The sequence below is a fragment of the Anopheles nili genome, chromosome 2, assembly GCF_943737925.1.
Source record: "Anopheles nili chromosome 2, idAnoNiliSN_F5_01, whole genome shotgun sequence".
Taxonomy (NCBI): Eukaryota; Metazoa; Arthropoda; class Insecta; order Diptera; family Culicidae; genus Anopheles; species Anopheles nili.
Genome location: NC_071291.1, coordinates 73,560,605 through 73,586,902, shown reverse-complemented (window position 1 = coordinate 73,586,902; position 26,298 = coordinate 73,560,605). Strand labels below are relative to the sequence as shown.

The following is a 26,298-nucleotide window of genomic DNA, read 5'->3' as shown; positions in this document are numbered from 1 at the left end:
TTGGCCAGAGTGCGTTTGTGTGGCACGCAAATTAAATAATCACGGCCTTAAAACGTTTGTAATTGGTACCAATTAAATATTTAACCGAATGATCATTGTGTCAATTATCGCGATCAACAGGCGACATCCGCCCGGCTCGTTGGTGACTGCGGTAGGGCTGAGCGGTGAGGCGGTGGAGGGAATGTTTTATTTTTAATTCAATTGCAGAAGAATCACGGAAAGCTGATAGCTGACGCTACAAACTCGACTCGGGAAAGTCATCCGTCTGCCAGCTCCGGTGGCCAATCGGTGATAGCTCGGCAGGTGCTAAATGGAAGCATTAAATTTCGATGATTTGTGCATGAATCATGGATGACGGCGGAATTAATGATGGCGTGGGATGAGCTACGCTTTTCTGTAGCTTCTCTCGTGGCGTTTTCCCCGTATCGATTTCCATCACGGGGGATTAACTAGACAGTATTGCGCTAGTTTTTTATAATGAATGGAAGCCCTGGAACATGAATTGAAATTGCATTTGAATGATTTACTTGAGCTGATTTAGTTACAATAAATGAGGCTAAACTCAACAGCTGCAACCGTAAAATAAACATATTGCTAATCTAATCTCTTTACTTTGATATATGAAAGCATGCTCAAATATTGAATTGAACATAGCAATATTCATACTAATACGTAGCTATAGTAGCAGCAAGTGAGGATAACATTTCCCAGAATGTCTATTTCCGAGCGCTCTCATGCGGCAGGAAATAAACCAGTGAATGGGAAAATTAATTGCCACATGAACTGATCCCCTAATGGCCATTTAGGTGCAGCTCGAAGCAGACAGTTCTTTGTTGAACGCCAACGTCGGGCAGAACGTTTATCGTGTTGGGTCAAAGGTTCGTTATATAACGCTCAGTTGTGCCTTAATTCATTGGTTGCAATCACAATTAAACGCAAAAGTATATCCAGTGTAGCGATCCATTGAGCGATTCGCTCCCGATTCCGACACAATAAATCCATTTTCCAAACGAACACCTCCTCCGTTTATTGAAACACCTTATGTTGGCAGTCGGCGTTGTCAGGCGCAATCAGGTTACATTTTAAGGCCCACGTCATAGCATGGCTCGGTATTCATTCCGTGGCTTCGCCATCACGGCCGTGGCATTGCAGAAAAGCTCATTTCGTATTCACAACCAGATGCTTTGCGTGCCGTACCCCAAGGATGTACACCGACGGGACAAGGCTGTTCGTGGCTTCTTTTTTTTCGTTCATTCGCCCTTCGAGTGATAAGCGTTTAAGCGGTGCTGTAATCGTGCGGTTCGACCGCTTAAGTTGCAGGGTCCTGCTCGTGCGTGCTCGTGCGTTTCGCGACCGTTGGCAGCAAAATCAATTAACTTCAACCCACCGATGGGCGGGTGACGAATCAAACTCCGATTTCACTCCCTTGAGCGGCGGCTAATGAAATTATAATCGTCCCGAAGCCCGGAACGGACCCGGGCGGGGCTCGTTCGTTGAAACATAACTTATAACTATTGGCCCTTTTGCCGGGCCGACCACGAATCTTCACCGCCCCAACGTATCATTTGCGTCGCAAACCACCGGAATCGATGAAATGCGATGATTGCAGGCAACTGCAAGATGAGTGCCGCATCCTGGCGCGGCTTGGGTCGATCGAAAAGCGTCCCACGTCTATTAGTGCCTCGAAGAAACAGTGCCTCAGGACGATTTCGACACACCCGTCGGGTGGAAATAATACATTTTATGCTATCCACACCCGGCTCCGGTCGGTGTCCATGCGAGCCCGTCGTAAACATTTCTCCGCTAATTATCCGTTTGCTGGACGACGACCGCGCGATGTCGAGAGAATGTGCCGGGCATCTTCGCTTTTTTTTTTGCAAGCATCCAACAAGGCGCCCGTGAAGGGTAGCAATCAGAAACCAATTTTCCTACAAGACGCCATAATTATACGCCTTCGGTTTCTCCCTTCGAACGTACCGTTCATCCTCCAGCTCTCGACCGACTCGGCACGCGTTTCGATTTCGCGCGACAACGCCACGCAACGCTTTTGGAATCGATAATTCCGTCGTCAGAGACGCGTCGTCTTCGCGGGCTGATCGAAGGGACCGTATTATAATCAACACTCGCGCCATCGCTTCCCGCGGGGCCAGCGCTTCACGGGGTAATGCGATGTTTAAAGTGCCGTAAAAAATTATTGATCTATAATTACTTTATTTGATTACCGGGTCCGGTTGGTGCTGAACGACGCGAACAGCCGTGTGAAGCATTATTAGCACGTTTAAGAAAATTGAGCCCGCGAAAACAACGCACCGGAAAGCAGCGGATTGTCCCGTTTTTGCGGGTTGAATGTTAATGGGGTGAGTTTTTTTTTGCCGTGGCGTTCGTGAACGAGAAAGAATATAAAAAAGGTGCAAATTCGTGCCGAAAACGAGGCAATTAGGACGGCGTCATCGCGGGGTTGTGGCGAATTTGTCACAGCTAGTTGGCGGGAGTGCGCTAATCAATCGAAAACGAGCCTCCAGAGGAATCGAAACGAGCAGTCGGGTGTGTTTAACTAGAGAGAACAATTTTTTAAATCACCGTCGTACATGAGCATGTGAATTAAATCACCACTCCGCGAACGGTCACTCCCTCAATTACACCGCTAAACAGCGTTCCTGCACGTCAATCAGACTCTCCGGACCATTTGATCGAAGATCATCCATCTTCGTGAGAAAACATGCGGCTCAAGCCGCTGCGACATGCCGTCGAAGGGTGGCCTTAATTTATGTCGATCCCATCTCATGTTTAATTTATTGCGCATCGATCCGGAGGAAAGAGCAAAAAAAAACAAAGCTCAAAACACTCAAACCGAGCGGAAAGAATTGCCTCATTTGGTGACATCGTGCTGGGTCGACTCCACCCGTCAGCTGTAACCTTTTTTTTTTTGCTTCCTCCCTTTCCTTACCCATTCGCCACCCTACCCATTTGGGGTGGTTTCCTGGGGCGTGAGATTCGAAGCTCCCACCGTAATCGTCGCCGGTGCGCGATCTCCCGCGGTCATAACTTCATTTTCCGCGGTTCATAACTTTGATCGACTCACGCGGATCTCCGGGGAGTTTACGTGCATCGCTTCCTTTCGGGGAGAAGGCAAAATTTATGCACCACTAGCGTCCACCCCAGGTCGCGCCTTGTTGGTTGCACTTTTCCTTTACTTTCCTCGCGGTCCCCAGCCAACCCAAAGGTGGCAATGAGGTCTCTGGGGACACCGTCCCCCAGGCCAAGATGCTGCGGCTGCAACTCACACGCGATGCTCACGCCACAGTCCGGTGAGATGCCGCCCAAAAAAGGGCCGACGAAGCCGCGGTTGTGTAATAAATTAATTTTAATTACATCAACCATCCGCTAAGTCAATTAAGAGTTGTAAATAATTTATTTACCCGCCGGTCATGCGACACGCAGCCACGGTGCACCGGATTTATGCATCTGCACGCCATCCCACCGGGTGCCGATGCCAGTTGCAGGTGCCGATCGGGTTGAGGTGCGTTAGCGTGGCTTAATTACGGTAGCTGGGCTTTGAGGGCTTCCCGGTCGATGTTGATTTAGTGTAAATTTATGCACACATACACAATGCAGGTGGCTTGCAAGCTTAGTGCAACATAATCCAAAAGAAGCACATTAAAAGGATCCACCTCCAATGAGCTGTTTTTTCTAATAAATTTTGCCCACTTAACGTTTATAAAACATATGTACAATCGACAGAGGGGAGTGCAAAATTATCAACTGAATCTTAAGAAAACAAGACAGCTAATTAAAAGTTTATGAAAACATCTACTGATCGTGGAATAACCATTATTGTGGAATCAATAAAACATATCTCTGTTGATAATAATACATTGCATGATGTTCAATTTCCGTTCGCTACATTAGATGTAACAGATATCTTCAAAGCCTTTCTTGTCCATAACTATGTTGGCGCATTCACCCTTCAAGCTTCTTTATTAAAGCTCACGTCTTACAAGGCCATCGATATCAATCTCGAGCACCCCAGCACAAGTGCATCGCGCGAGAAACTACGGTGTTCACACTTACCGCTCTTTCACGTCCACTCACTCAGCTATCTCGGAAGCATAAATCCTTGCCGTTCAATTAGAAATGCCACCGCGACTGGTGAAGGGAACCGCGCTTCCACGAAGCGGTCATCAACAACTCATGAGCGCTTAAGATAAGCCCATTTAACGGATCGTCCTCTTGAAGGCGCCACCGGCACACAATTCCCCGACGGCCATTCCCGACTCCCGAGCCAGTCTACTTTAAAAGGCAACGCACAGACGTACCGCCGCCAGGGACGGATTGCTTGATGCCGCGTACGGCTGGCCAGGACACCGGTTACAATTAAAAGCCCGAAAGGGGAACGGCCGCATTATATATTGCCTTTTCTCTCCCACTCTCTCTCTCTCTCTCTCTCTCTCTCTCAGTCTTTCTCACCCTACGCCCCTCGGTCAGATCAATCAAAATTGTCAAGCCTACATAAATTTGATTGCCTTCCGATAATTTCGTCCTCGGGCCGAATCTCCGCACAAACCGGGAACCGGCCTTCGGACACCTGCAGGCGTGTGAAAGAGGCAATAAATTATTCGCACACACAACCACAACCACACACACACACACACACGTTCTCTTTGGACGTCGCGAGCTCCCTCCCCTTTCGTTCGCTGCATCCGCAATGCACCGGCGATGCACCGGACCATAAAGAGAATTGGCGTGACGAAGCGTAACGTAATGCAGCAGCTACCAGCTTTGCGCCACCAACGTGCCGATTGTCGATCGATTTGCTCCTTTTCCCACCCCACAAGTCTCCTCCCCCCCTCTCTCTCTCTCTCTCTCTCTCTCTCTCTCTCTCGGTCTCTCTGGTACGCCGTTGCATCGAGCTGAGAAGGGCAAGATGCATTTCGGATGTAAATAGAATCCGAGCCGACCGTTCGAGGAACCGCTGGACCGCGCGCGCGTGTTTTCTTATCGTCGCGACACGATCTCGGGGATGGAGTGAACACACTTTGTTAGACGTCGCCGGGAGCATATCGTGCGCAGCATAGTCCTAGAACTGACGCCCTACACGCTCGGCCGAAACGGATCCCAGTGGGACCATATTCGGACTATGTGGCCTGGTGGATGGCGCGATCCGACACGATATGAGTTTGTCGCCGTTAATTTCATAATTTGCCGTTTTATGGTGGCTTTTCTCGACCGAGCCGGAGAAGGGAGGCGAATGTCCAGCCACGATACGGGTTGGGTTTCGCACGAACCAACAGCAACCCAACGGTCACCAAATGTGGTTCGAACCGAAGCCCGCTCGGTGGTTGGCTCGGCTTTTCCGTGCGACTTCCTTCGATGCGATTGAGCGATAAATATGTTGCTCGCAACATTATGCTGCGATCTGTCGCGGTCGTACGGTCGCTTCCGACAGGTGATTGATCGGTTGGTCGGTCGCTTGGCGATCGATCGGTATTTTAGGTCGTTTTGCTTCAACAGCAGCGGTCGGTGTTTTATCTCAGCAGCAAACCAGTATTTTTTTCTAATAGCTTGACGGTGTATGACAAGACGGATATGAGCCATTTTGAGGTGCAAAGCATCGATATGTTTTTTTGAAAAACTCAATAACAGTGTTGAATGTTCAAACACGCTTTACAGTAAAGCTTGCACTTCATAACTCCGAAATACTGCACTAAATTTGAGGGCTTAAATTTAATTGAAGAATGGTGAAAACCTATACAAAAAACCTCCCATTGCACAAGCGCCCAAACGCAATGTTCAACATTGTATTTAACGAACGCTGTGCGAATGACAAACGCACAGAAACTGACGCCTCCGAGTGCCATAGGAGGATTCGATTCGACAAACATTAATTTACTTGACTTCTTGCGCGGCCAACCCGGCTCATAATGATGACTAAATGCAGCAACCGGACAAAAGCGACCGAGTGGGGGAGAACCGTTGGGAGCCATACAACGGGGGTGGAACATAATTTATAAACTTCCATTCACTCGCTCGCGTATACGAGCGTGCCCGCGTGTGCGCGTGTGTGTAAAAAGGGTTTGTTAACGCGTGTGCGCTTGTCATCATAGAACGAGCCCATTACTCAACGACAGCACGGGCATCATAAGTTATGTGACGCTGTTGCAGCGCGCCGCGGCTCCACGAATGCAATTCATTGCATTCCGTTTGTCAACTGTTCGCTGGTCGTCGCTCTCTCACTCGCTTTCGTTCCCGGTGTCATAAAGGAAATCCATTTAAAAAATGCATACCAGGGAAAGGAGCCGGTAGCCGACCGGAAGGGCCAGCATCACGCGTCAATCGATTGCCAAATCTAGCCACCTCGGAAACGTTGGAAACGGCCGCGTGGTGAACAAACGACAATCCACCCAGACCCCCCTTTTTTATATTGACAGATATTTTCGTGTTTATTTCGATTCCCCGTAATGGAATCCCGCTCCTGTGATCGATGACGCGCAGTCGAATACTCGCGGAATGCACGCGCGAGGGCCAATAATTTATTCATAAGCGGACGAACGATTTATGGGACGGCTGTTTGATTTTGTAATTAATAAACTTGTGAAAAATTATCACCGCACGCGGCGCCCGATACCGTCCTTCTTCTTTTGGTGGTGTTCCTTCGGGTCTCTGCTTCGCTCTTTCATTGTTGCTTCTGCCCGTTGCTGCTGGCTGGCTGCTTTATTGTGAGGCATTTTAGCATAAATTTATGCACCACCAAACACGGGATCGTTGCACCGAAGAGCGATTGAAATTAAGGGGTAACGGAATCTTGCTTTTTTGGGGAATGGATCGAAAAATCCACTCCTTTTCGAAGAGCTCGATTGTCAAAGATGCGGGCAGACAATCATTTTTTCTTTCTTTCCATTAAGCGGACATACCATCGATCATTACGTGGTTTTTTTGGTCGCCTCGCACTGCATATTACACCCTCCAGACGCAGTTCACTCATTGTCTGCAGTTAAACACGCTCCGTGCGCTTTATTGCACCACAATGCATCAAAAAAGGATTATACATTTAATCATAAGCTGCACCACGAAACCCGACTTTGACTTGTCGCGGCGTTTCATAATTTACAATAAATAATTAATCATAGCGCATGGGGGAAGGACGCCGGATACTGCCAGCCTAATTAAATAACCTTTTTCCAGGCGGCCCTTCTTAGAGTGGCTGCGTGGAATGCTCCACACACGATTGCCACAGATCGCCCGGTAAAGCTCTCGGTCACTCGCAGCCTTACGAACGGTGGCATCGTCGTTGTCGTCGTCGTTGGTCACAACTCTCGGCGGATTTCATTAAGCTCGCCGCGTGGCACGGTAGCTGCCCTTATGCGGAATGCCCTGCACAAGGTATGAAGCTTGAGGTTGGTGCTTTTTTTTCTCAGCTCACTCCGCACTCTTCAAGCGTGGTTTCATGCTGCCGACCGGTGGCTGTTTTGCTCCTGGTTTATTTTATTTTTTGCCTCCATAAACCAACCCACCAGTCGGTCGATAAAAAAGGTGATCAATTTTATGGCGGCTGTTTCTCCGAGGATTTTTTTTTGCTGTGCTTTTGCGCTTTGTTGCTCCACCACGAACCACGACCAGGGGCATTCTACTTCGCATGGCTTAATAACTCACTTAACAGCTACGCTTTCACGGTACGGGCAGTGACTCTTTTTTTTTGCTCTCGCTCCATTCTCTGGGGGATTCGCTTTGTCGGTGCAGAAAAGGATGAATAAAAAAAAACACCGCGAGTAACACACGATCCCCAAGAATGCGCATCAGCACTGTCCGACGGAACGCTAATAGCCGCGGCACGTCCATTCTCATCACGTTCGCTTTCATTCATTCAAAAACCACCATCGTGGGCCATCGAAAGGGCTCGAAGCACGATCACTCACACACGCGGGCATGATAGACGCTCTAATCCGATCGATACTCGTCGTAAGTGGGCCGACGTCGGTGGCGCAATGCCAGGAGCACCAACGCGAGAAGCCCAACGGCGAGCACGAATGCGCCCGTTGTCCCGAGGGTGATCCAAAGCAGGGAGTGCGGGATGGGTCCGGAGGGATAATCCTGCGGATCGCGGACAGACGCAGGCTCCTCAGAAGGGAGCATGATCCGGAACGCGATCGAAGCCGTCTCGGCTAGTGGTTCCACCGTCGCGGCCGTTAACGTCGCGTTGGGTTCGAGTCCTTCGAGGGTGGGCGCATCGGTTTCACGCTTCGATCGTGCGATCGTTGGGCAGTTGTCCTAGGGAAGGATGAAACATTGAGAAAGTGAAACCGTTCGCAAAAGGTCAGAGGCCCTCGAAAATGCGTCTTTGTTAACCCACCACAACACACTCGCGTCGATCAACACAACCGACTATTCGGACACGCAGGATCATCTCGTCGCCACTGCGCATTCCTTGGAACATGGCCGCCCGGAATCCGAGCCGATAGCCTAACGGAGCCTCGAAAACCGGCGCCAATGGACTGATGGCACGCATGAGCGGATTCAAACACCCGTTCACGTTGACGAGCGAGGCTGAGTTGAGAACGGTTCCAGTTGGTGAGAGTCGCTGCATCACCACCTCAGAAAGGCGCGTAAAGTTCCAGCCTTTGAAGGAGATATAGGATAAATGGTGCAGTTTGAACCGTTTGCTTCTTTACCGTGAACCTTACGTACCATCGCCGGCGGAAACCTGCGTTCTCAGCATCAACTCTTCGCCCAACATAACGGCACCACCCGGTTGCAGTGCGCGAGTGAACGAACCACCGCCAGTTTGTCGTCGAAAGATACCGAGCTGCGATCGAAAAGGCCTCTGGGAGCCTCCGACAGCTAGGGCGGTCCCTGAAGCCGCTCGACCCTGTGCACCATCATCCGCAACCCCAAGACGCACCGAATGTGTCCTTGCGACGATGCGCTGCTGAATTCGACACTGCAACGTCAGCACAGGATCTACGGCCGTTCGCATCCCTGGAATAGCTGGAAAACGAACTCGCAGACACAACTCCCGCGTTGGTGTTGAACCACAAGGAGCTACACCACATCGCCCGAAATCAGGCCACGCAATGTCGACGAGCAGTCGGGACTGATCGAGGCGCACTTCGCACCCATTCAAGTCTCCACCATCATTTTCCACGTCCACCAGTGGCGAACTATCGATCGAGCTCTGTACGGTGAGGGCCGCCCGGAAGTACCCTCCGTTATTCCGTAGACAAGCGAGTTCGTTCAGCTGCAACCGGATGGGAGTCCGAACCGCACCAGGATCATCTCGCAAGGATCGTCCAACGCCCGTCGGAGGGAGATAGATGTTGGTGGGAGGATCATATCGATAGCCTCCATTGTCCTCCGTCGGTTCGTTGCCCTCCTCGAAGCCTTCATCCCCGAGAGGACCAAAGGTAGACGTCGTCACGGGTGGGTTGTAGTTGTACCCACGATCGGGTGGAGGAGTAGAAGCCACTGGCACCAGGAACACCTCATCCCGTTGTGGTGGGTCAGCAGGCGGAAGATACTCTCCCACGGGTACTTGCGGCTCATCGGCGATCGGTTCGTCCTGAGCCAGCACCGGGGGAAGATAGTTGTTGACGGGAGGTACCGGTGCGGGAGGTTCATCCGCGAACGGAACCGATTCGGGTGGCAAATACCCCCCGGAGGGTGTATCGTAGCTATAACCTCCTGACCCAGCGGGATCCCTTTGGGTTGGAGCTCGATTGACGATGATTTCAGGCTGCCCCGATCCGTATCGAAGCAAGGAGTCCCGTTTCGGAGGCACCAAAGCACGCGTGATCGTCGCCGCAAACACACCACCACCGATCGCTGGATTGGCCACCGTAAACACACCATCCGCGACCACCCAAAGCACCAACAACGCACCGAAACGCATCTCGAAAAGGCACTCGAAAACCAAACACCCGAAACGGAACTGAACTCCTGCCGTGCGCCGTTGGAGGCTTTTTATAACAATTCCCGCCAAGAATCGGGGGTCCCAAAAATCGGAGATTTCCCTCTCCACGAGCTGGCCACCTCGATGTGCAGGCCCCGCCGGGTGACAACGAGGTGTTTGGCAAGAATTTTTAATCATCCGCACACGGCACGATTCGGTTTGGATTCGGATTCGATTCAATTCCCTCGCTGCACCAACGAAAGACTTCAATGCCGCGGTCAGCGTGGTCGAGGAACAAGCGACGAACCCCCTCACGCCATCGAATGCGTCGTGATTGAGGCATTGCTCGCGGGAAGAGTCCACTTGCGTGGTGCCCAACGTGCGTACCGTGTACGCAACGCAAACCGCGAGGTCGTCGCTTTCTACGCTGACAGGAAGTGCGAATGCGTACGTCAAAATATTGACCACACCGCGCATGTGCGCCCGGTGGCGGCGAAAATCGTGACGGCTCGGGGTGGCCAATTTCACCTGGGCGGCCGTGTCGCTCGGGGGAGGTATCAGGAATGGGATCGCTTTCGGTTTCGTTTGCAGTGGCCGATTTTGAGCTCGGAACCGTACGGGAGCACTGGAAAACTGCAGCCATTTAGAGTGACTCGTTTTTGTTTTGGGGTGAAATATATGCACGCTTTGGTAGAAATTCAAGCCCTGGTTTACTTCCGAGCCATCCCTCAGCGCGACATTTCGTGACATTCAGTTGACGGTGCGTTCATTTTCTTAACCATCTTCTCGGTCCCGATTTATTGCCAGCCACTTTCGAATGAAACGTACGGACTGCAAATGCGATAAATAAATTGCTTCCACAATCAAACGCATTATAAATTGCATTCGCTTTTCCTCCCGCCTTTTTGTAAAAGGGACCAGGACCAGGAAGGGCACTCAATCGATCACTATCAACAGCACACGCCGTTGGAGCCAGCCGGACACCAATTACCGGCCGGAATCGGTCCCGTCGGTTGCAATAATTGCCTTTCGCTGGGTCGCTCCAACCCCCGTCGTTTTGTTGTTTGTTTTTTTTTCTTTCCCTCTGACCCCACCTCGTACGCTTCACGGCCATTTTTCACCGTCAACCGACACTAATGGATGTTCGATTAAGATAGGGGTGCAACCCTGGGTGCAACTGCATTTCGGAGGGTGTTCGCAACAAGGACAAAAAAAACCGTGCACAAGCCATGCTCGAGGGCCTTCGGTTACAATTCAATTCAATTGAGGGAAAAATATATTATTTGCTCTGTTCTCCTCCCTCTTATCCTCCTCCGTACCGCTCGTCCTTCACGGGTTCGTCTCGAAAGGTGTAAAAGCTAGGAAAAAATAGCGCGAGAAGAAAAAATACATACAGCCCCAAGCCAACCGCAAAACAACTTCTTGCGGTCGGACGCGACAGAAAGGTGTTGATTTCTTTCGTGCCAGCGCTGGGCCTGCTTTTTCTCTTCTTTTTCTGCTTCATTCGCTTCATTCGTTCACCCGCCGGCGGCCAGCTTCACATGATCGCTGTAATCTCTGGACATGCGTTCAGCAACACCGATCGGGGCTTCGGTCGCTGGACGAGACTTGCCGCTAGCTTCGCCTAGAGAACAGGGGGAACAAATCCTTGCCAGGTCGGGTGCATAATTTCTCCATCCCGGGCCGGCGATGGGACGCGCGACGAGCAGCGATTAATAAGGCGAGATAATATGCACGCAGCATTTAAAACGTGATAAAATCTTAATAATGTTATAATTATACATGAAGCTTGCAATTGCCCGTAAATAAACATCGATACGTATCGCCGGCGGCCTAGCGGTCGGTTGGTTGGTTTTCCGACCTGATGGAGCAGCACTACGACCGTGGTAAATTGATTTTCTGCCATGCTTGCAGTTACCTCGCAAGAACCGAAGCTTTATTTTATGGCATTTGGGTGTGTTTTCTATGGTTAAAGGAATTCTTTTGCCTGATCGTTTGGGAATCCATTTTATTTATGAATTACAGCATTTTTCATTCCACCGAGTTGTAGTACGGAGAATGATAAACTTGTCATTCTTATTCATGTAATTCCAAGCAGAGAAAATCATCTAAATGTAACCTAATCTTAAAGAAAATCTTTCATTTGCTCGTACTCATTGCTTATGCTTTGCCTCATATCGTCCACATTGGAATCCCTCCCAGGGAGGTCTCCTCGACTGTTGCGCTTGATTGGAATATGCAAAAATCGCGCATGATTTTCCCTACCCACAACCACTCCGCATCCGTTCCAAAGCCCATGTATCGGATGCACTCTTTCGCCGCTTTTTGCTTGCGCACTCGTACGCACGTGCCCGCTGGTAACGTTTGCTACCCACGAACAAGATCGCTATCGCGGTGGGCTTAAAATGCAAAGGAAACGCTTTGCCAACACACACACACATACGCATGATCGTTCGATCGGATCTATGTACCGAGGCGTATGTTGCGATCGCAATGGGGCGGAGCAGATCGTCGAACGCAACGGCGATCCTCCGCCTTCTCGGTGTGATCCGGCCCTAATTGCAGCTCCCTCGAAAGGGGCGGAACGGGCTTTGTAAAACAAAACATTTCAATTTTCGCACACCCATCCTACCAGGGGATCGTGCGCTCGATCGTTGGCTCGATCCCGGGCATCCTTTTGCGCGTAGGATGCACCGCTACAGGACGTGGGAGAGGGCACTGTTTTAATTACAACTTTATCGCTCGTCGGCACGTCGGGGCGAGGCGATTTTAATTACCAGACCGTTGATGGGCAAATCGAGCTTCCATCCCACTGGAAAGCCGTTGCTCTGGGTTGATCCTTTTGAGTATCGGATTCGGCCCCTCGAACGCCCTAATGGAGCTATAGTGAAATGTTATTTTTATAGCGTGAACCGCTAACGAACGACACGTTCGAGCGAATAATACCCGGCCAACAAATTGAATTCCACCCATTCGCAAACCGTGGCATAAATCGACCGATGGTGGCGTTGATGCCCCGGCTGGCACGTCCGGCGGAAGGAGCTCCGTCCACGGGAAGTGGTCCCAACCTCGATCGTACTCGATCGACTTTTATTGCGAACCGCGAGCTCAACTTGTCGTCGAGTTTATGGCATTCGCGATCGCATTACCCGCGAGTCCGTTGGAGTGCGTGCGAAAAATCGACGAGTATCGCATTGCCTCGATTGACCCGCGGTCGGTTCCAAGGGAAGGCTCCACTTTTGGCCTCGTACATGAGATGAAATTTGAATCCTCGCCCGCAAACGAAAGGCAACGCAAAACCCTTTCACCTCGAGCGATCGATCCCGGGTGGCCGGTAAGGTAATTTGCATAAATTTAAGCTCAGAACTCCATCACCGAATGGGGGCTGTTTCCGTCGTGGACACCCGCTCCGGATGATAAAATGGAGTGTTCAATCATTATTGAGCTCGAGTGGTGAATAAAACCAGCTGGCAGCAGGTTTAAATAATGATTGCATCGCATTCCGCCGTCGCAACAATAACAAGGAGCCTCTCCTTTAAAGGGGCTGCTACCAGAAAATTAATTTGTAATCGATCGCCGTCTCATCGATCACGGAGCGTGCGAAGGCGGACAGGGATCGACGCCGAAACCGAAACACCTCCAACCAGTGCAGACACAATGCGTCCGGCGGCTATGTACCGCTACGCAAAACTTAAACAGGATATCTTCATCGAATTCCATTCCATCAACCCCGAAGGAAGCCCGGGAATCCATGTCCCAATCATGTCGATGATGGCGAACGGGCCCCGGGCCGGCTTTGTACGGCTTCTTACGTGCCAAAAACAAACAACAATTTACGGTATCGCATACACCGGCCACAATTATGGTATTGCAAATCGCAAAATCTCCCCATCTTGCGGTTGCCGGAGCGAAAGAGATGGAGAAAATGTGTTGCTAACCCTTAGATGCCATTGCACCTGAAGGCACGAAAGGTCCAGTAACGTTCGTTTCATTGGCAAAAAGCATTTAAATCTCTCTGTTAGCGCCAACGGCACACCAAGGGTTACGCGAACGATCGCCAATCGAAAGACTTCAACGATCGATCAGACGATGAACTCAGCTCCACAGCGCGGTGGATGTCGTCTAGTACACGCTCGTTACAGCATCGATGACACTCGGCGAGACGACGCGTACACGGGGGATGTTTTTTGTCTCTCCATTTTCCCCTCGTGCGTGTTGAACCTGCGTTGAGGTGTCAAATAAGGCAAGGTCCGGGCGCGTGTGCGTCATTTTTTTTTTGTTGTTTGTGACCCAAGAATCTCTTCTCTGATCAATCAATCGACAAGCTGTCGGTGGGATTTGTAAGCGTTTTTTTCGCCATTCGTCCTCTTCTTCGTCCTCTTTGGCTAGCCCCGGCTGCTGCTGCTGTTGCTGCGTTAGGCCCTTTACGAAGATCCGGGTTTGGTGTCGATCGGGGTCGAACATTCCTTCACTACTCTGCCCCCGTCAGCGAGAGGTGGGGACTCTAGTTCGTACAAACAACGTTTAACAACACGATCTTTGCCTTCCCAGGACACCGTACCGGTTTGCGCCATGTCCAGCGGTCTGCTGAAGGTGGAGCAGCCCTCGAACAATGGGACGGGACTGGTGCCAGGGCGGTTGTCCCTCAGCAGCGACAACCTGGCGGCGGGCAGCCGACTCGGCAATGGCGACCGAGGTGGCTCCCTCACGCCCAACTTCCCTTCAATGGACCGGCTCAGCGCTCCGATCCTGACGCGCCGAAAGTTCAGCTTCCCTGCCAACCTGCACTCGACCGCTCTGCTCGGTTTCCCGGAGATGGGCCGAGATGGAATTGGTGGTGGACTGGGGCTAACCGGGGGCGCATCTCTGTCCGCCTCCAGCACTGCCCTGTCCGCTCGTCGTCGCCTCAGCAACGTCAGCGATGTCGTCACGCGCAAGCTCTCGAGCACGATCGGGTGGAAACAACCGATCCTTCCCTCGCAGGACATCATCACACAGGGGAAATGCCTGTGTGGCCAGTACATCCGGTGCCGGTTGAAGCGGTCCGGCGTGTTCAACCGGAAGCTTGGTCTTCAGCGCATTCGCAGCATCGTCGGCACGCCTTCGATCCACGTTGTGCGGGAAGTCTTTCCAGCCCTACTAAGCGTAAGTGAGACAATAGTTTCTTTCGTTAAGTGCTACTTGCTCATCCATCCATTCCGTTTGCAGGTCGGCGAGGAGCTGGAACGGATGTACCCGCGTATTTACAATGGCATTGCGCGTCAGCTGACGCGTTTTGGTCGAGGCGAGCTCAAAACACCGGAAACCGCTCCAGTGTTGCTGAGTGCGATCGCACGCGATCTCTTCAAAGCGGACATCACGTGGGGCAAAGTGGTGTCACTGTTCGCAATCGCCGGTGGGCTCTCAGTCGACTGCGTTCGCCAGGGACATCCGGACTATCTGCCCAAGCTAGTCGAGGGCGTTGCGGACGTGATCGAGGACGAACTCGTCACCTGGATCTCGGAAAATGGTGGCTGGGTAAGCCAAGGCTTTTTTTGGCTGTGTGATGTGCTTCTTTAACGGGTTGAAACCACTTACAGATCGGCCTGGCCAACAAGGTGCGACCGCCGCAGGAGGAGATCACGTTCACGGGAAGGTGTTTGGTGGGGGCCTGCTGTGTGATAGGACTATTTATGTTCGTCTTCCTCTTGAAGACTCTAGGGTTGTATTTATTTCCGAATATATTTGCCTAATATGCAAGCGCTCATCCTCTGGTCAGTGTAAGATCAATTTCCTTTCTTTTTGAGAGAAAATACGGATAATATTTGAATGCACAACCAGCGTTGTTCGCAATATTGCATGCAATTGCATTGTGGAGAGTGCATGCTCCTCTCCGAATGCACTCGTTTGGTAGAGCGACCTCATCATTACTATTTCTAACTATGCTTGTGCGTGACGTCACAGTAGCTGCTTGTATACAAGAGAGCAAGCGAGAGACTTGCCTATAAGAGACTGTACAATCACAAAGGGTGTGACTTTAATGCACTTGATAGCTCCGTTTGCCTCACGATCAAGTAGCATCACACGAAAAAATCGTTATTTTATCCTCAGTACACAACAATCTAAAGTATTGAGAATATGGGCTTCCAAAACATGTAATAAATACTATATCTATGTATAAAATTGCACAATTTTCATTTGATGCTCGACATAAACTTCATAACAGTCAATTGTTGAGTGACAATCATAAGTCTACACAAACGAGAAAACCAAAACAAACCTGGAAAGTGTTTGCTAGAAATTTAAAGTATTATGCTTCACTACAATATCAGTGATGGAAACAATTGCCCAGGAAAGACATTTGAAAAATAACAATTTCAAAAAGTCATTGAGCAAAAGCGCCTGTTAGCAGCATTCAGCCCCATTCCGGATCTTGTTTTGATCTCGCCAATCCAAACTGAAGCAGAAACAACTGTCACGTTTGTCAAATATCGCCTGCGATCTTCGTTCCGATGCATTTACTAGCTGAAATTTAAACATTTCGCACCATTCCGACCTTGTTGGCGAAAACGGCCCCATACGCAAACCAGCTGATCTGCATGTGTTCGTAGTGGAAGTACGTGGAGCGTTTTCGGAAAACTACAGCCGCGCGATCGCTAAACCAAATGCGCATCGATGGAAATTGATCGCCGCCGTTGTTGTTGTCCAGGTTCATCTTGAAGCGAACGCGAGCGATCGCGCGATCAATAGAGCAAGATGTCGTCGTCGACGTCGTCCTCCTCGACGGCGATGCACCAGCACGGATCGGCACCTCGATCGCCCATAGTGGCCGCGGCCGTTGCCGCCGCCGCTGCCATCACGTCCTCCACGATCGGATCGGTAACGGGCGGGAGCAGGGTTGGTGGAGTCGTTGGTTGGACGAACAAACGCAGCCCGATACACCACCTCACCACGACCCAGGACGTTATTAATCAGGTGAGACATTTAGCGCCGTCCGCCAGCGCGTCCCCGTTTCAAGGCTACCCGCCGCCTTACGCCCCGGGTGCTAATCGAAGATGCGCGATCGCAATCTCGATGGTTTATGTGTGTTTATGTTTGTCGTTCTACCCGTCTTCTCGATCTTCTTTCTTACTCTCTCTCTCTCTCTCTCCCTCTCTCTCTCTTTTCCTGCTCATCAACAGGGAAAATGCCTTTGCGGTGAGTACATCCGTGCTCGGTTGAAGCGGTCCGGGCTGCTGAACCGCAAGGTGTTGCAGCGGCTGCGCAGCTCGATGGAGCAGTGTTCGGCGCTGGGAGGCGGCGTTGTGGTGCGGGAAGCATTTCCCATCCTCAACGGGATGGGCGAGGAGCTGGAGCGTATGCACCCACGCCTCTACACCAATGTAAGCCGGCAGATCTCAAACGAACCATGGGGAGAACTGACCGAACCGGACACAGTTGGCTATTTGTTGCACGTTGTCGCGAAGGACCTCTTTAAGAGCGGCATCACCTGGGGCAAGGTGATCTCGCTGTTCGCGATCGCTGGCGGTCTAGCGGTGGATTGCGTGCGCCAGGATCATCACGACTACCTGCAGCAGCTGATCGAGGGTACGGCGGACGTGATCGAGGAGGATCTTGCCGGGTGGTTGGTGGAACACGGCGGTTGGCTCGGCCTGCAGGACCACGTGCATCCACCGCAGCCGGAAATCAACTTCTCCGGTTGGCTCAGCATCTCCGTACTCACGTTGTTCGTTATCTACATCGTGTCGCTGTTCCTACGAATGGTCGGATCGAACTTTGTCGCACCAAATCGGACCGGGAGCTAGGTCCCGATGCCAGTGACTTTCCATGTCCTATCGCGCTGAACAAACGCTAACGCTTTCACTATTCCGCTAAAACCATTCCGAATCCAATGCAAGGGCCAGCTGGTGAAACTAAGCGTGGGACCAGAGGGGTTCACCTTTCCTTAACGCGCTGCGCAATCTCTTCTTTTGCTCATCTGCGCACGTCGGTGATACTAACCAAGCTCCAAGCACAACCAATAGCTAACGAGTAACGGAAGCAATAAGCCAAGCAGACCTAGGGGTGGAACGGGGGAATAAATGTTAATGTTTTATGTAATGTAGTCCTAGTTTAATGCTATTGTTTCTATTTAATGCATTTTATTGTGTTTGTTTTCCCCGTTTGGTGAGCGATCCTTCGATAGTCCAAACTGTATACCCAGCAAGGAGTCAGAGAGGAAGCACAATACAATAAATATTCATAAACAAATGTTGCTGCTATCAGTTCTGAGTTTCCGTAAACGTTCAAACGGAGTTCTGTGTGCGACCGTTTATGATGACAATCGGCTATTTGCATTAAACAAACCGCCGATGCCCTCCACCACGTTCGAGTCACGCCCCAGGGTCGCTAATTATATTGAGGCCGTACTTTTTCTCCGTCTGCTCAATTAACAACGAAACGATTACAATTAGTGCCAGTGTAATTATCACACGCTTGTCGCCGAACGAGCAGCTTAATTACCAGGCGGATTTTCGCAGCGAAGCGTGCAAACAAGATCGCGCGACTGATCTAGTGAAAAACGTGTGAAAATCGGTACCTACTTTGGGCAATTCGTATCTTTCAAAAATTACATGAATCTTTATTTATCAGAAGCTACAACCATTTAGCGCTCTTCATCAGTTTTTGGCAATTCGGAACTTTTAAAGATTGTGATGTTGAAATATATGAAACGCATGTACTTTTTTTACATTCTGTTTATAATCATTATAATCATACAAGATGTAAATAGATAATTTTATTCATTCGTTATCAAAAACTGAACATTGCCACGGGATTATACACGATTGTAATAATAATAATAATAATTATAATAATGAACTAGCCCTCCCCTCGAACAAACAACCCGCGTTCATCAGACAGGCGCACCTGCTGGGCAAATACTTCTACTACGGCCACTTTTTTCCGTTTACAAGTACACGACGCACCTAGAGGAGTTTTACTTTGAATTTTGCTACCAGTTAAATGTCACATAAATTTTCCGATGGAAATGTGTGAGCATTCAGAGCTAATGCCCTCTCGTCGAACACTACCCCACAACAAGCGCGGTTGCTTATCGGAGGTACACCTGCAGCTGCATCGCCGACTGCAGCAGCACCTTGATGCCCGGCATGAAGCTGGCGATCTGGGCGAAATCTGAACCCGACACCATCTGCGTGTGGAGACCGATGCCGTTGGCGTAGTCGCCTGCCTGAACTAGAGTCACAAGTTGGTTCAACGAGTTGAGGGTGTTTTGCGAAAGCTGCAAGTAGAGACCACAATAGAGCATGAATATTTCGTCCTATTTTAAAGCACGAGCTCTCGTTCTTACCCTGTTCTCCCTCAGCAGATCGTACAGCATTTCTAGGCGTTTCGAAACGTCCTCCAGTTTCCGTTTCGTTTGCTGAAAGTTACAAAAATGGGGGATGAAAATAAGGGAAAAATATCACCGATCGGTGCGTCAGCTTACCGGATTTCCCGCGGCCGCTACACACTGCTTCTTAAGCTCCTCGAAGACCGTCTGCATGAACACAAACTGCTCCGGAAGTGGTGGTTTCGTTTTCGGCGGTTCAGCTGCAGCCGATTGAACAGGTTGTTGAGGTCCATCCATCTGTTGACCCGGTGTTTGCCCCTGGTAATACATGCCACCCTGTTGTGGAGCACCCATATGTCCCGGAACAGCCGCGCCAGCTGGTGGCTGGTACGAGATCGTTGACTGGAAGTTCTGGTAATTGATCGTGTTCGTTTGGGGAGGAAGCTGTTGGCCACCCATCGCCGGGTTGTAGACCGTTGGCTGTGGTGCCACGTAACCCGGTTGGCCAGTGCCCTGCATGTAGTTGCTGTTCGGGTCCGGGTATCCATTCGTAGGAGCCAATCCTGCCGGAAGGGGTGACGTGATCGGTGCCATTGCTGTCGATTCCGGCTTCAACTGCACGATATGGCCGCAATGAAGGGAAGAAAGTACGAAACGAAATCGTTGGAAAGGCGAAAAGCATTAGCCAAAGCTGTTCATTCAAGAACGGTCTACGCCGATGGGCCTCTATCGAACGGACAAACCAAACCAAAATCCACTGCACTTAAGCTCAATATTAGCCGGGCATAGAAGAGCGTACTACAGGCTGGACGCGTAAGCAAATTTATATATTTCTATGTGCTTGGGTTGCGAGGAGTTTAAAATGCTGTAAATAACGACGGACCGTTAGCCAACTATGCAGAAGTAACAGCAAAATGCAACAATTATGCAATGCAACAGAACTAAGTGGAAGGGCTTAAACTTGTTTCAAACAGCATTATCGGACGGAATTCTGTCCAAATGAGATTTATAAATAAAACTTGATTTAAAATGAAGAAAGTGATAAAATAAATGTATAGCTGCAATACCGTCGAGCTTGTTAAAATGAAAATTATCAACATATGTAAATGTTACAGCGGTGCGTTCATTCGTTAGTAAAAAGCTGTAGTAAGTAAATAGCTAAACAATATTCTAGCACTGCCAATCGAGATCAAAAGCAGGAAACTGGATCTGAACAGTCCTGCCTATCTGCATCCTAGCTACGGTAGGACACAATACAATGTTGATACAACAAGTGGATAACGGAGAAAAATTAGTATACGAACATTAAAAAATGGCAATGAGAAAAAAAACAACGATTGTAAAAAAAACGCTTCAAACGCGCAACGAAACTCAAGGATAAATCAAAATAGATCACGCAGATCAGAGGAGCAACGGTTCGCTAACCTGCGGTGAGGAACGGTTCGAGTGATCATTCGTGTGCGAATTGATAATTCGGCGCCAACGTCTGGTGCCGGCGTGGACGGCGGACATTTCGTATTGTTCACAATACTGCGGATGTTCGAACGTACCACCAAGTCAATTCGTAAGAGAGACAGGCAAGAGAGGAAGAGATAAAATAGATAAACCACACGATAAAAACCAACATTAGGTACAACAACAAAAAATAAACAAGCGAACAATGATAGCACAAAATGGATAAAAGCGAATGGTGTAATGATAGAAAATTATATACAGAAAAGAGAGGAAAGAAAATAAATGCATGGTTACATGTGGGTAGTGTGCATGTGTTACGTGAGATCTTAGATCCTAGCTACTCTAACTCTCCAAAATGAACTGTGTTAGTTAAGATAGAAAGAATTTCTAACAACGGTTTCTCCAAGCTACATGATACAGGACAAACCGAACAGTATCCATTAACACCGCCTCTAATCATCCTAAACTTGCAAAACGAAACCCCACTGATAAAACTACCCGTTGTCATAAAATCCCGGTATGGAACTTTGGTATGTATATCTGCGCGGGTTTCCATCGTCATCGGGCAAACTCACCTGTGGCCGCGAGGAGCTCTTCAGAGCCGGTGGATCGTTCCATCCCGGCGGTGGCGTTGGGTTCCGCTGTACGTTGCTCATGGGCGGTGCGCCAGTACTCTGTGGTGGCGGAGGATATCCCATACCGGTCGCACTCGGCGGTTGCTGCTGAGCAACGTCCAGCGGAGGTACGCCAGGAACGTACGACGACGCCAGCGGGGCCGGTGTGAATGGCTTGAAGTTGTTCATCGAGCCCGCAGGTTGGCTCGGAGCGGACGAAGGATTATAGAAGCTGGTAGGCTGTTGGTTAATGACACCGGCTGGAGCGCTGGGCTGCTGTGGCTGCTGCTGATACGCTAATGGGTTGTAGAAATTCGAGCTCGTCTGCCCATAGCCTCCAGAGGACGTGACCGAAGGATCGAGCACGTATTTTGCACGGCCCAACGCACCTCCACCGGATTGAGAGCTGACGCTAGATGGACGTGGAGGTTGCGACAGATCGTTGCCGCCCATGCTGGTCGGAGGTGGACCTAGTGGGGGCTTCGAGGCTAGTGGTGGCGGAGCGACAACGTTTCCAACAGCGGGTGGTGCCATCGTTGGAGGCGGTGGCTGGAAGGGTGTCGTGTTCCAGCCCTGCTGTTGGGGCATAGTGGTCGAATTTAACGTTGGAACGGCTGCTGGGGCCATCGGCTGTCCGTACGACTTCATTTTGGCGGCTTGACCGATCGTAGGGAACATCGGATTGAACGGTGGCTGTTGCGCGGTGAACTGGGATCTTGTCGACGCAGCGGGCGTGTAGCTCTTGTGTCCCAGCGCGTAGTAAAGCCTTTCGCGCAATTCCACCATCTCGGGATCGGTCGAATTTCCCAGGTACGTCAGCGCCGATGGAAGCGATCCTTGCGCTGCTAGCAACCCTGCGTATTGGGACAACAGATCGGCCAACTTTCCAACGGCCTGCGATGAACGGCCCTGCTTCTCTAGCGCCTTCTGCAGCAACATCGATACCTCCACCAGATCCTGGAGGTCACGGTTGCTGTTGTTATTCTTATCCAGCTCGTCTTCGCCAGCGAATTCTCCACCATCCGGCTGGCTGCCTTTAGACAGCTGCCAAGCTTCGACCAGCCGCTCGGTGCTGCCGGCGCAGATATAACACAGAATGGCATTCCGGGCGAGATCGGGATTCCGTGTCGCTTCACTCTGCAAACGCTCGCCCAAACGCTCGCACAACAACGGCATTTCTTGCTGACAGTGCGTGATGGTCGCAACTAGCGCTTCCTTCCACGAGTCGATCGTGCACTGTGTCACGACACTTGTCCAATCCCTCAGCACGAGAGCGGAGATCAAATTCGACAGATAGTTCTCGTTGCTGCGCAAGTATCGATACTGCACCTTGGCGAGCAAATCCGCACCACCTGCAAGGACACGAGGACACACAACAATTGCAGTCGGCCACCACACTCTTCGCTAGGAGGGTTTAACTCACTGTTCATGGCCAAAATGAGCGCTTCGCTCGTTTTGCCCGTCTGCATGCACAGTTCGATCGCGGCCTCATGGTTTCCGGTCAGCAGTGCTTCACAAATCAGTCCCTCCTTGTCCTGTCCGATACGAATTTTGAACAATTCCTCTCCCGTATTTCCATTCTGAACGCCAGATGCACCGCCCACGGACGAAAGTGGAGGCTGCGAGTCACCTTGCTTGGCGATCGCATCGAACACTGCATTGTTATCCGTGATCTAGAGGAGAAAGGGAAACGTTAACGAGAATGCACTGACAGCAGGCAGCTGGAAAGGCTGAAATATGAGCCCTCCCAAATCAAACCGATGCATGATCATGCAAATCCATCCCTCTCACATGGTTCCACTAAACAAATTTACAACTGAAACCTAATGCTATCACAAAAATCAAACAAAAAAAACGACTGCCACTCCAATACATTCCGGAGTATAAACCGAAGAGTGTGAATGAGTAACAAACTAATGCTCGTTTAGATCGATCGTAAAAGTTGCTTACCGACAGGTCAGTACTTTCGTCCGTACTGGTTTCCGTTTCGGTGGAATAATTCTAGACATTTGTTGCATTACGAAAAAACACACACGTCTTAATGGCATGAAAAAGCGCTTTGATTTGAAATGAAATGTCATTATTCGCGACACTCGTATGCGCGTAGCATTAATCGAATTAGGAAAGGATAACGAAAATGCGCTCGTGGGACAATGGGTCAAATAATGGCTGCTTCATCATCGTATTAAAGTGCCGGTTCCGTTATGGAAGTAATGCAAAAGACGATAAAGGATGAGAGAAAGCATCTCAAGGGAGAAACTTACCCGGCTAAGACCGGCCATCTGATCGCTGAGTCCTTCCACTGGATTCACCTCGTCGCGTTTCGGTTCATCCAGAGTGTATTTCTTGAACTTGTTCGCTGTATCTTCCGCTTGGTAGCCTACGGTGACAGAAACAGACAATACCTTCGCAAATAGAAAAATGAACTGACCGCGACGTTTACTCACCGAGCAGATTGAGCATTTCCGCCTGTGGGTTATCCTCGAAGTTAGCCTTCAGGAAATACCACATGAAGCGGAAGTGTTGATCGTTTGACTGATCCGCTTTCTGGCGGCAGTACTCGGCAAAGTTGCCCTCGTTGAGCACGCGCTCGAGGTGGTTGGAACGCTCCACTAGTTCCGGATCCGTGACCACTTGGTTCACCGTGACCGTGCGGTTATTTCCGTTGAAGGTAACCAACTTTCCACCGAACTGAAAAAAAGGAATTGAAAGAAAGAATTCGTTTTAATTACCAGAACCAATCTCACGACTCACATCCGTCTTACTCACCCCAAAGCAAGCACCCGCTGGCCTTCGCATCCAACGTGGTGGACGTTTGAGATCATTGCACACCGTTCCTGGTGATTGTGCCGGAACCGATGGGGCCGGTTCGTGTCCGATATGCTCCATGCCCGGGAAGGAATCGGCGATCTTGTTGCTCGTCTGCACCTGCTGGTGTACCCCACCGTGGATCGAGTAGACGGTCACGTTCCCGTCGAAGCTCGATCCGGCGATGAGTGCCGGATTCCGAGGACACCAGGCCACATCAAAGTTCCACTGGTTGGTGGTGGCCAATTCGGACAGCACCTCCCCGTTCGGATCCTCCGTGTTCTGGTTCCAGCATATGATTCTGTTGTCCTTACCGCACGAGGCCACCAGATCGTGATCACCAGGGCACCAGGTCAGCCCCAACATGCCTCGCTGGTGGATGTGGAAGGTTTTTGCCGGAGCGGTCGCATACCGGAGATCCCACAGCTGCACCGTCGGTGCTTGGTCTTCTTCGCTCGCCAACCACAGCTGAGTTGCCACATCCGGGTGCCATTGAGCCACCCGCCAACGAATGCGGGACTGCGTGTCACTCAGCTTTATGATCGGTTCGTTCTTGCGCAGATCCCAAATCACGCACCGTGAGGGAAAAACGGAAGCCAGGATGTGTTGCACCTGCCGGTTCCACGCCAGTCCTTGCACGTCCTCATGCGGTGTCACCTTGGCTCCGGGGCTCATCGGCACGGCCGTGTTGTTCAGATCCCAGATGAATATTTCCGACTCGGACGCTCCACTTGCCACCAGGTTGTGTTGGAACGGGTTGTAATCTAAACTCCGCACCGCTCCCTGATGCTTCTCCTGCTGGGCAACCAGCGCATTCTGACCAGCCAGCAGTTGTGCCACGTTGTACACCTGCAGCACGCCACTCTCGCATCCACCCGTCACCAGCCCGCTGGGAGTGGTCCCGGGATCATTGGCCGTGCTGACCAACGGAGACCAGAGCAGCTTGTGGAATCGGTGTGTGCTCGGCTGGCTGCCCTTCAGCTCCAGGTCGTAGCTTGGGTCGGCCAGATTTATCGAGTACAGCTCGAGCGAAGCCGTTGTGCTGAACGAAGCGTCCAGCTGCTGGGCTGCTGTTCCGGCGGCCAGCATGATCTGGGCCTGTTGCGCCGGTGACCAGGCAACATTCACCATCTTCTGCAACTCCTTCACCTTCATGGTGCTCGGCTGCTGACTATGGGAGAGAATGACAAAAAAAGACAACGTTAATGGATAAAACATCTGACTTAGAACGTGGAACTAGGGCAGCGGAAGTTCAATGAACTCTAGAACACGTCTTATCTTAAACGATAACAAACGAACGGTTTCATTATAGCCAATTTAATTCCCGGAAGAATAATTATATATTACCCCTATAGGAGAGCATTTGTTTTAGAAGCTATTGATCCCTATGCATAACAACACATGATCATCCGAGGACGGAAGGAAATGTTGTGTATCAAAATTGATGACTTGGCTAAACGCGAAACGAAAACATTCATACACGGCGTACAACAAACCACCAAAACTCTCTTTAAATAAACTTGCCCGAGCAAAATGAGTTGCGATTTCGTTCGCAGATGCTTACCTACACACAATTAAACACTAATAAACCGGTTCACAGATGAATTTCGACTCTTTGAGGCCGATTAACGATCCCACTCAGCACAGTTTTCCAACACTCCTGAAAAAGTTCTTTGCGGCAAACAAAACTGTGTATGCTGTCATACGTTCCAACGTGGCGACTAAAGTACTACTTACACGATTCAATTTTAGCTCGATAACGAGCACGTTTCGACTAAGATAAAGCCATAATTAAGCTAGTTTGGTATGTCTAATGTACTTATAAACCCATTTGAACCTTCGCTACATCTTTTGGTAGCAATTATGATCAAAAATAAGTACCTATTTTCGAGTTGAGCCTGCCTAAAAAAAGCAAATCCTTCGACACCCATGATTGATTGAATACTACGTGTAATTCACCCTTAACATTGTTCTTAGTTGTTTTTTTCTCGAACTGAACGAAACGTGCTGTGTTTGTCTCAAACCCGACGAAACAAATATGGTAAACATATCGCGTTGTCAAATAAACCGAACGAAAAGGGCTCATATTTTGTTTATAAATATTGTAATCCTCGCACGAAGTGCGCATCTCCATCTCTTGTGACTGTTTACCAACGGTTTCGAAAGTGTATTCCTCTAAAGTAAAGGTTTTCGAGCGAAGTATTTTGAAGGAACAACTCCGGAGAGAA

At 50.1% G+C, this 26,298-nt stretch overlaps 4 protein-coding genes across 4 annotated transcripts; 2 read left to right on the top strand and 2 right to left on the bottom strand.

Annotated features, from left to right (window-relative positions):
- Nucleotides 1-7,935: 7,935 nt before the first annotated feature.
- Nucleotides 7,936-9,883, bottom strand: LOC128730146 (uncharacterized). Its single transcript, XM_053823179.1, has 3 exons — nucleotides 8,683-9,883; nucleotides 8,348-8,613; nucleotides 7,936-8,265 (listed from the first exon to the last, which is right to left on the bottom strand). Exons 1-3 carry the CDS (start codon nucleotides 9,881-9,883, stop codon nucleotides 7,936-7,938), a joined length of 1,797 nt encoding a protein of 598 aa, XP_053679154.1.
- Nucleotides 9,884-14,455: 4,572 nt separating this feature from the next.
- LOC128731241 (bcl-2-related ovarian killer protein-like) lies at nucleotides 14,456-15,615 on the top strand. The gene is made up of 3 exons (XM_053824346.1): nucleotides 14,456-15,028; nucleotides 15,092-15,400; nucleotides 15,463-15,615. Exons 1-3 carry the CDS (start codon nucleotides 14,456-14,458, stop codon nucleotides 15,613-15,615), a joined length of 1,035 nt encoding a protein of 344 aa, XP_053680321.1.
- A 1,003-nt stretch (nucleotides 15,616-16,618) lies between these two features.
- On the top strand, nucleotides 16,619-18,091 carry LOC128730145 (bcl-2-related ovarian killer protein-like). The gene is made up of 2 exons (XM_053823178.1): nucleotides 16,619-16,837; nucleotides 17,044-18,091. Exons 1-2 carry the CDS (start codon nucleotides 16,619-16,621, stop codon nucleotides 17,665-17,667), a joined length of 843 nt encoding a protein of 280 aa, XP_053679153.1. The 3' UTR covers nucleotides 17,668-18,091.
- A 500-nt stretch (nucleotides 18,092-18,591) lies between these two features.
- Nucleotides 18,592-25,225, bottom strand: LOC128731235 (protein transport protein Sec31A). The gene is made up of 10 exons (XM_053824341.1): nucleotides 24,032-25,225; nucleotides 23,710-23,953; nucleotides 23,527-23,642; nucleotides 23,213-23,263; nucleotides 22,686-22,935; nucleotides 21,224-22,614; nucleotides 20,619-20,723; nucleotides 19,350-19,808; nucleotides 19,212-19,283; nucleotides 18,592-19,142 (listed from the first exon to the last, which is right to left on the bottom strand). The coding sequence occupies exons 1-10, from the start codon at nucleotides 25,223-25,225 to the stop codon at nucleotides 18,954-18,956; spliced, it is 4,071 nt and encodes a 1,356-aa protein (XP_053680316.1). The 3' UTR covers nucleotides 18,592-18,953.
- Nucleotides 25,226-26,298: the final 1,073 nt, after the last annotated feature.

Coding starts and splice junctions, on each gene's coding strand:
- LOC128730145 (XM_053823178.1), top strand. CDS start 16,619: ATGTCGTCGTCGACGTCGTCCTCCTCGACGGCGATGCACCAGCACGGA. Junction 16,838..17,043: donor CCCAGGACGTTATTAATCAG/GTGAGACATTTA, acceptor GCTCATCAACAG/GGAAAATGCCTTTGCGGTGA.
- LOC128730146 (XM_053823179.1), bottom strand. CDS start 9,883: ATGCGTTTCGGTGCGTTGTTGGTGCTTTGGGTGGTCGCGGATGGTGTG. Junction 8,614..8,682: donor GCAGGTTTCCGCCGGCGATG/GTACGTAAGGTT, acceptor TCTCCTTCAAAG/GCTGGAACTTTACGCGCCTT. Junction 8,266..8,347: donor ATCGACGCGAGTGTGTTGTG/GTGGGTTAACAA, acceptor ATCCTTCCCTAG/GACAACTGCCCAACGATCGC.
- LOC128731241 (XM_053824346.1), top strand. CDS start 14,456: ATGTCCAGCGGTCTGCTGAAGGTGGAGCAGCCCTCGAACAATGGGACG. Junction 15,029..15,091: donor TCTTTCCAGCCCTACTAAGC/GTAAGTGAGACA, acceptor TTCCGTTTGCAG/GTCGGCGAGGAGCTGGAACG. Junction 15,401..15,462: donor TCTCGGAAAATGGTGGCTGG/GTAAGCCAAGGC, acceptor AACCACTTACAG/ATCGGCCTGGCCAACAAGGT.
- LOC128731235 (XM_053824341.1), bottom strand. CDS start 25,225: ATGAAGGTGAAGGAGTTGCAGAAGATGGTGAATGTTGCCTGGTCACCG. Junction 19,284..19,349: donor TAGCGGCCGCGGGAAATCCG/GTAAGCTGACGC, acceptor TGTAACTTTCAG/CAAACGAAACGGAAACTGGA. Junction 19,143..19,211: donor ATCTGCTGAGGGAGAACAGG/GTAAGAACGAGA, acceptor CTCTACTTGCAG/CTTTCGCAAAACACCCTCAA.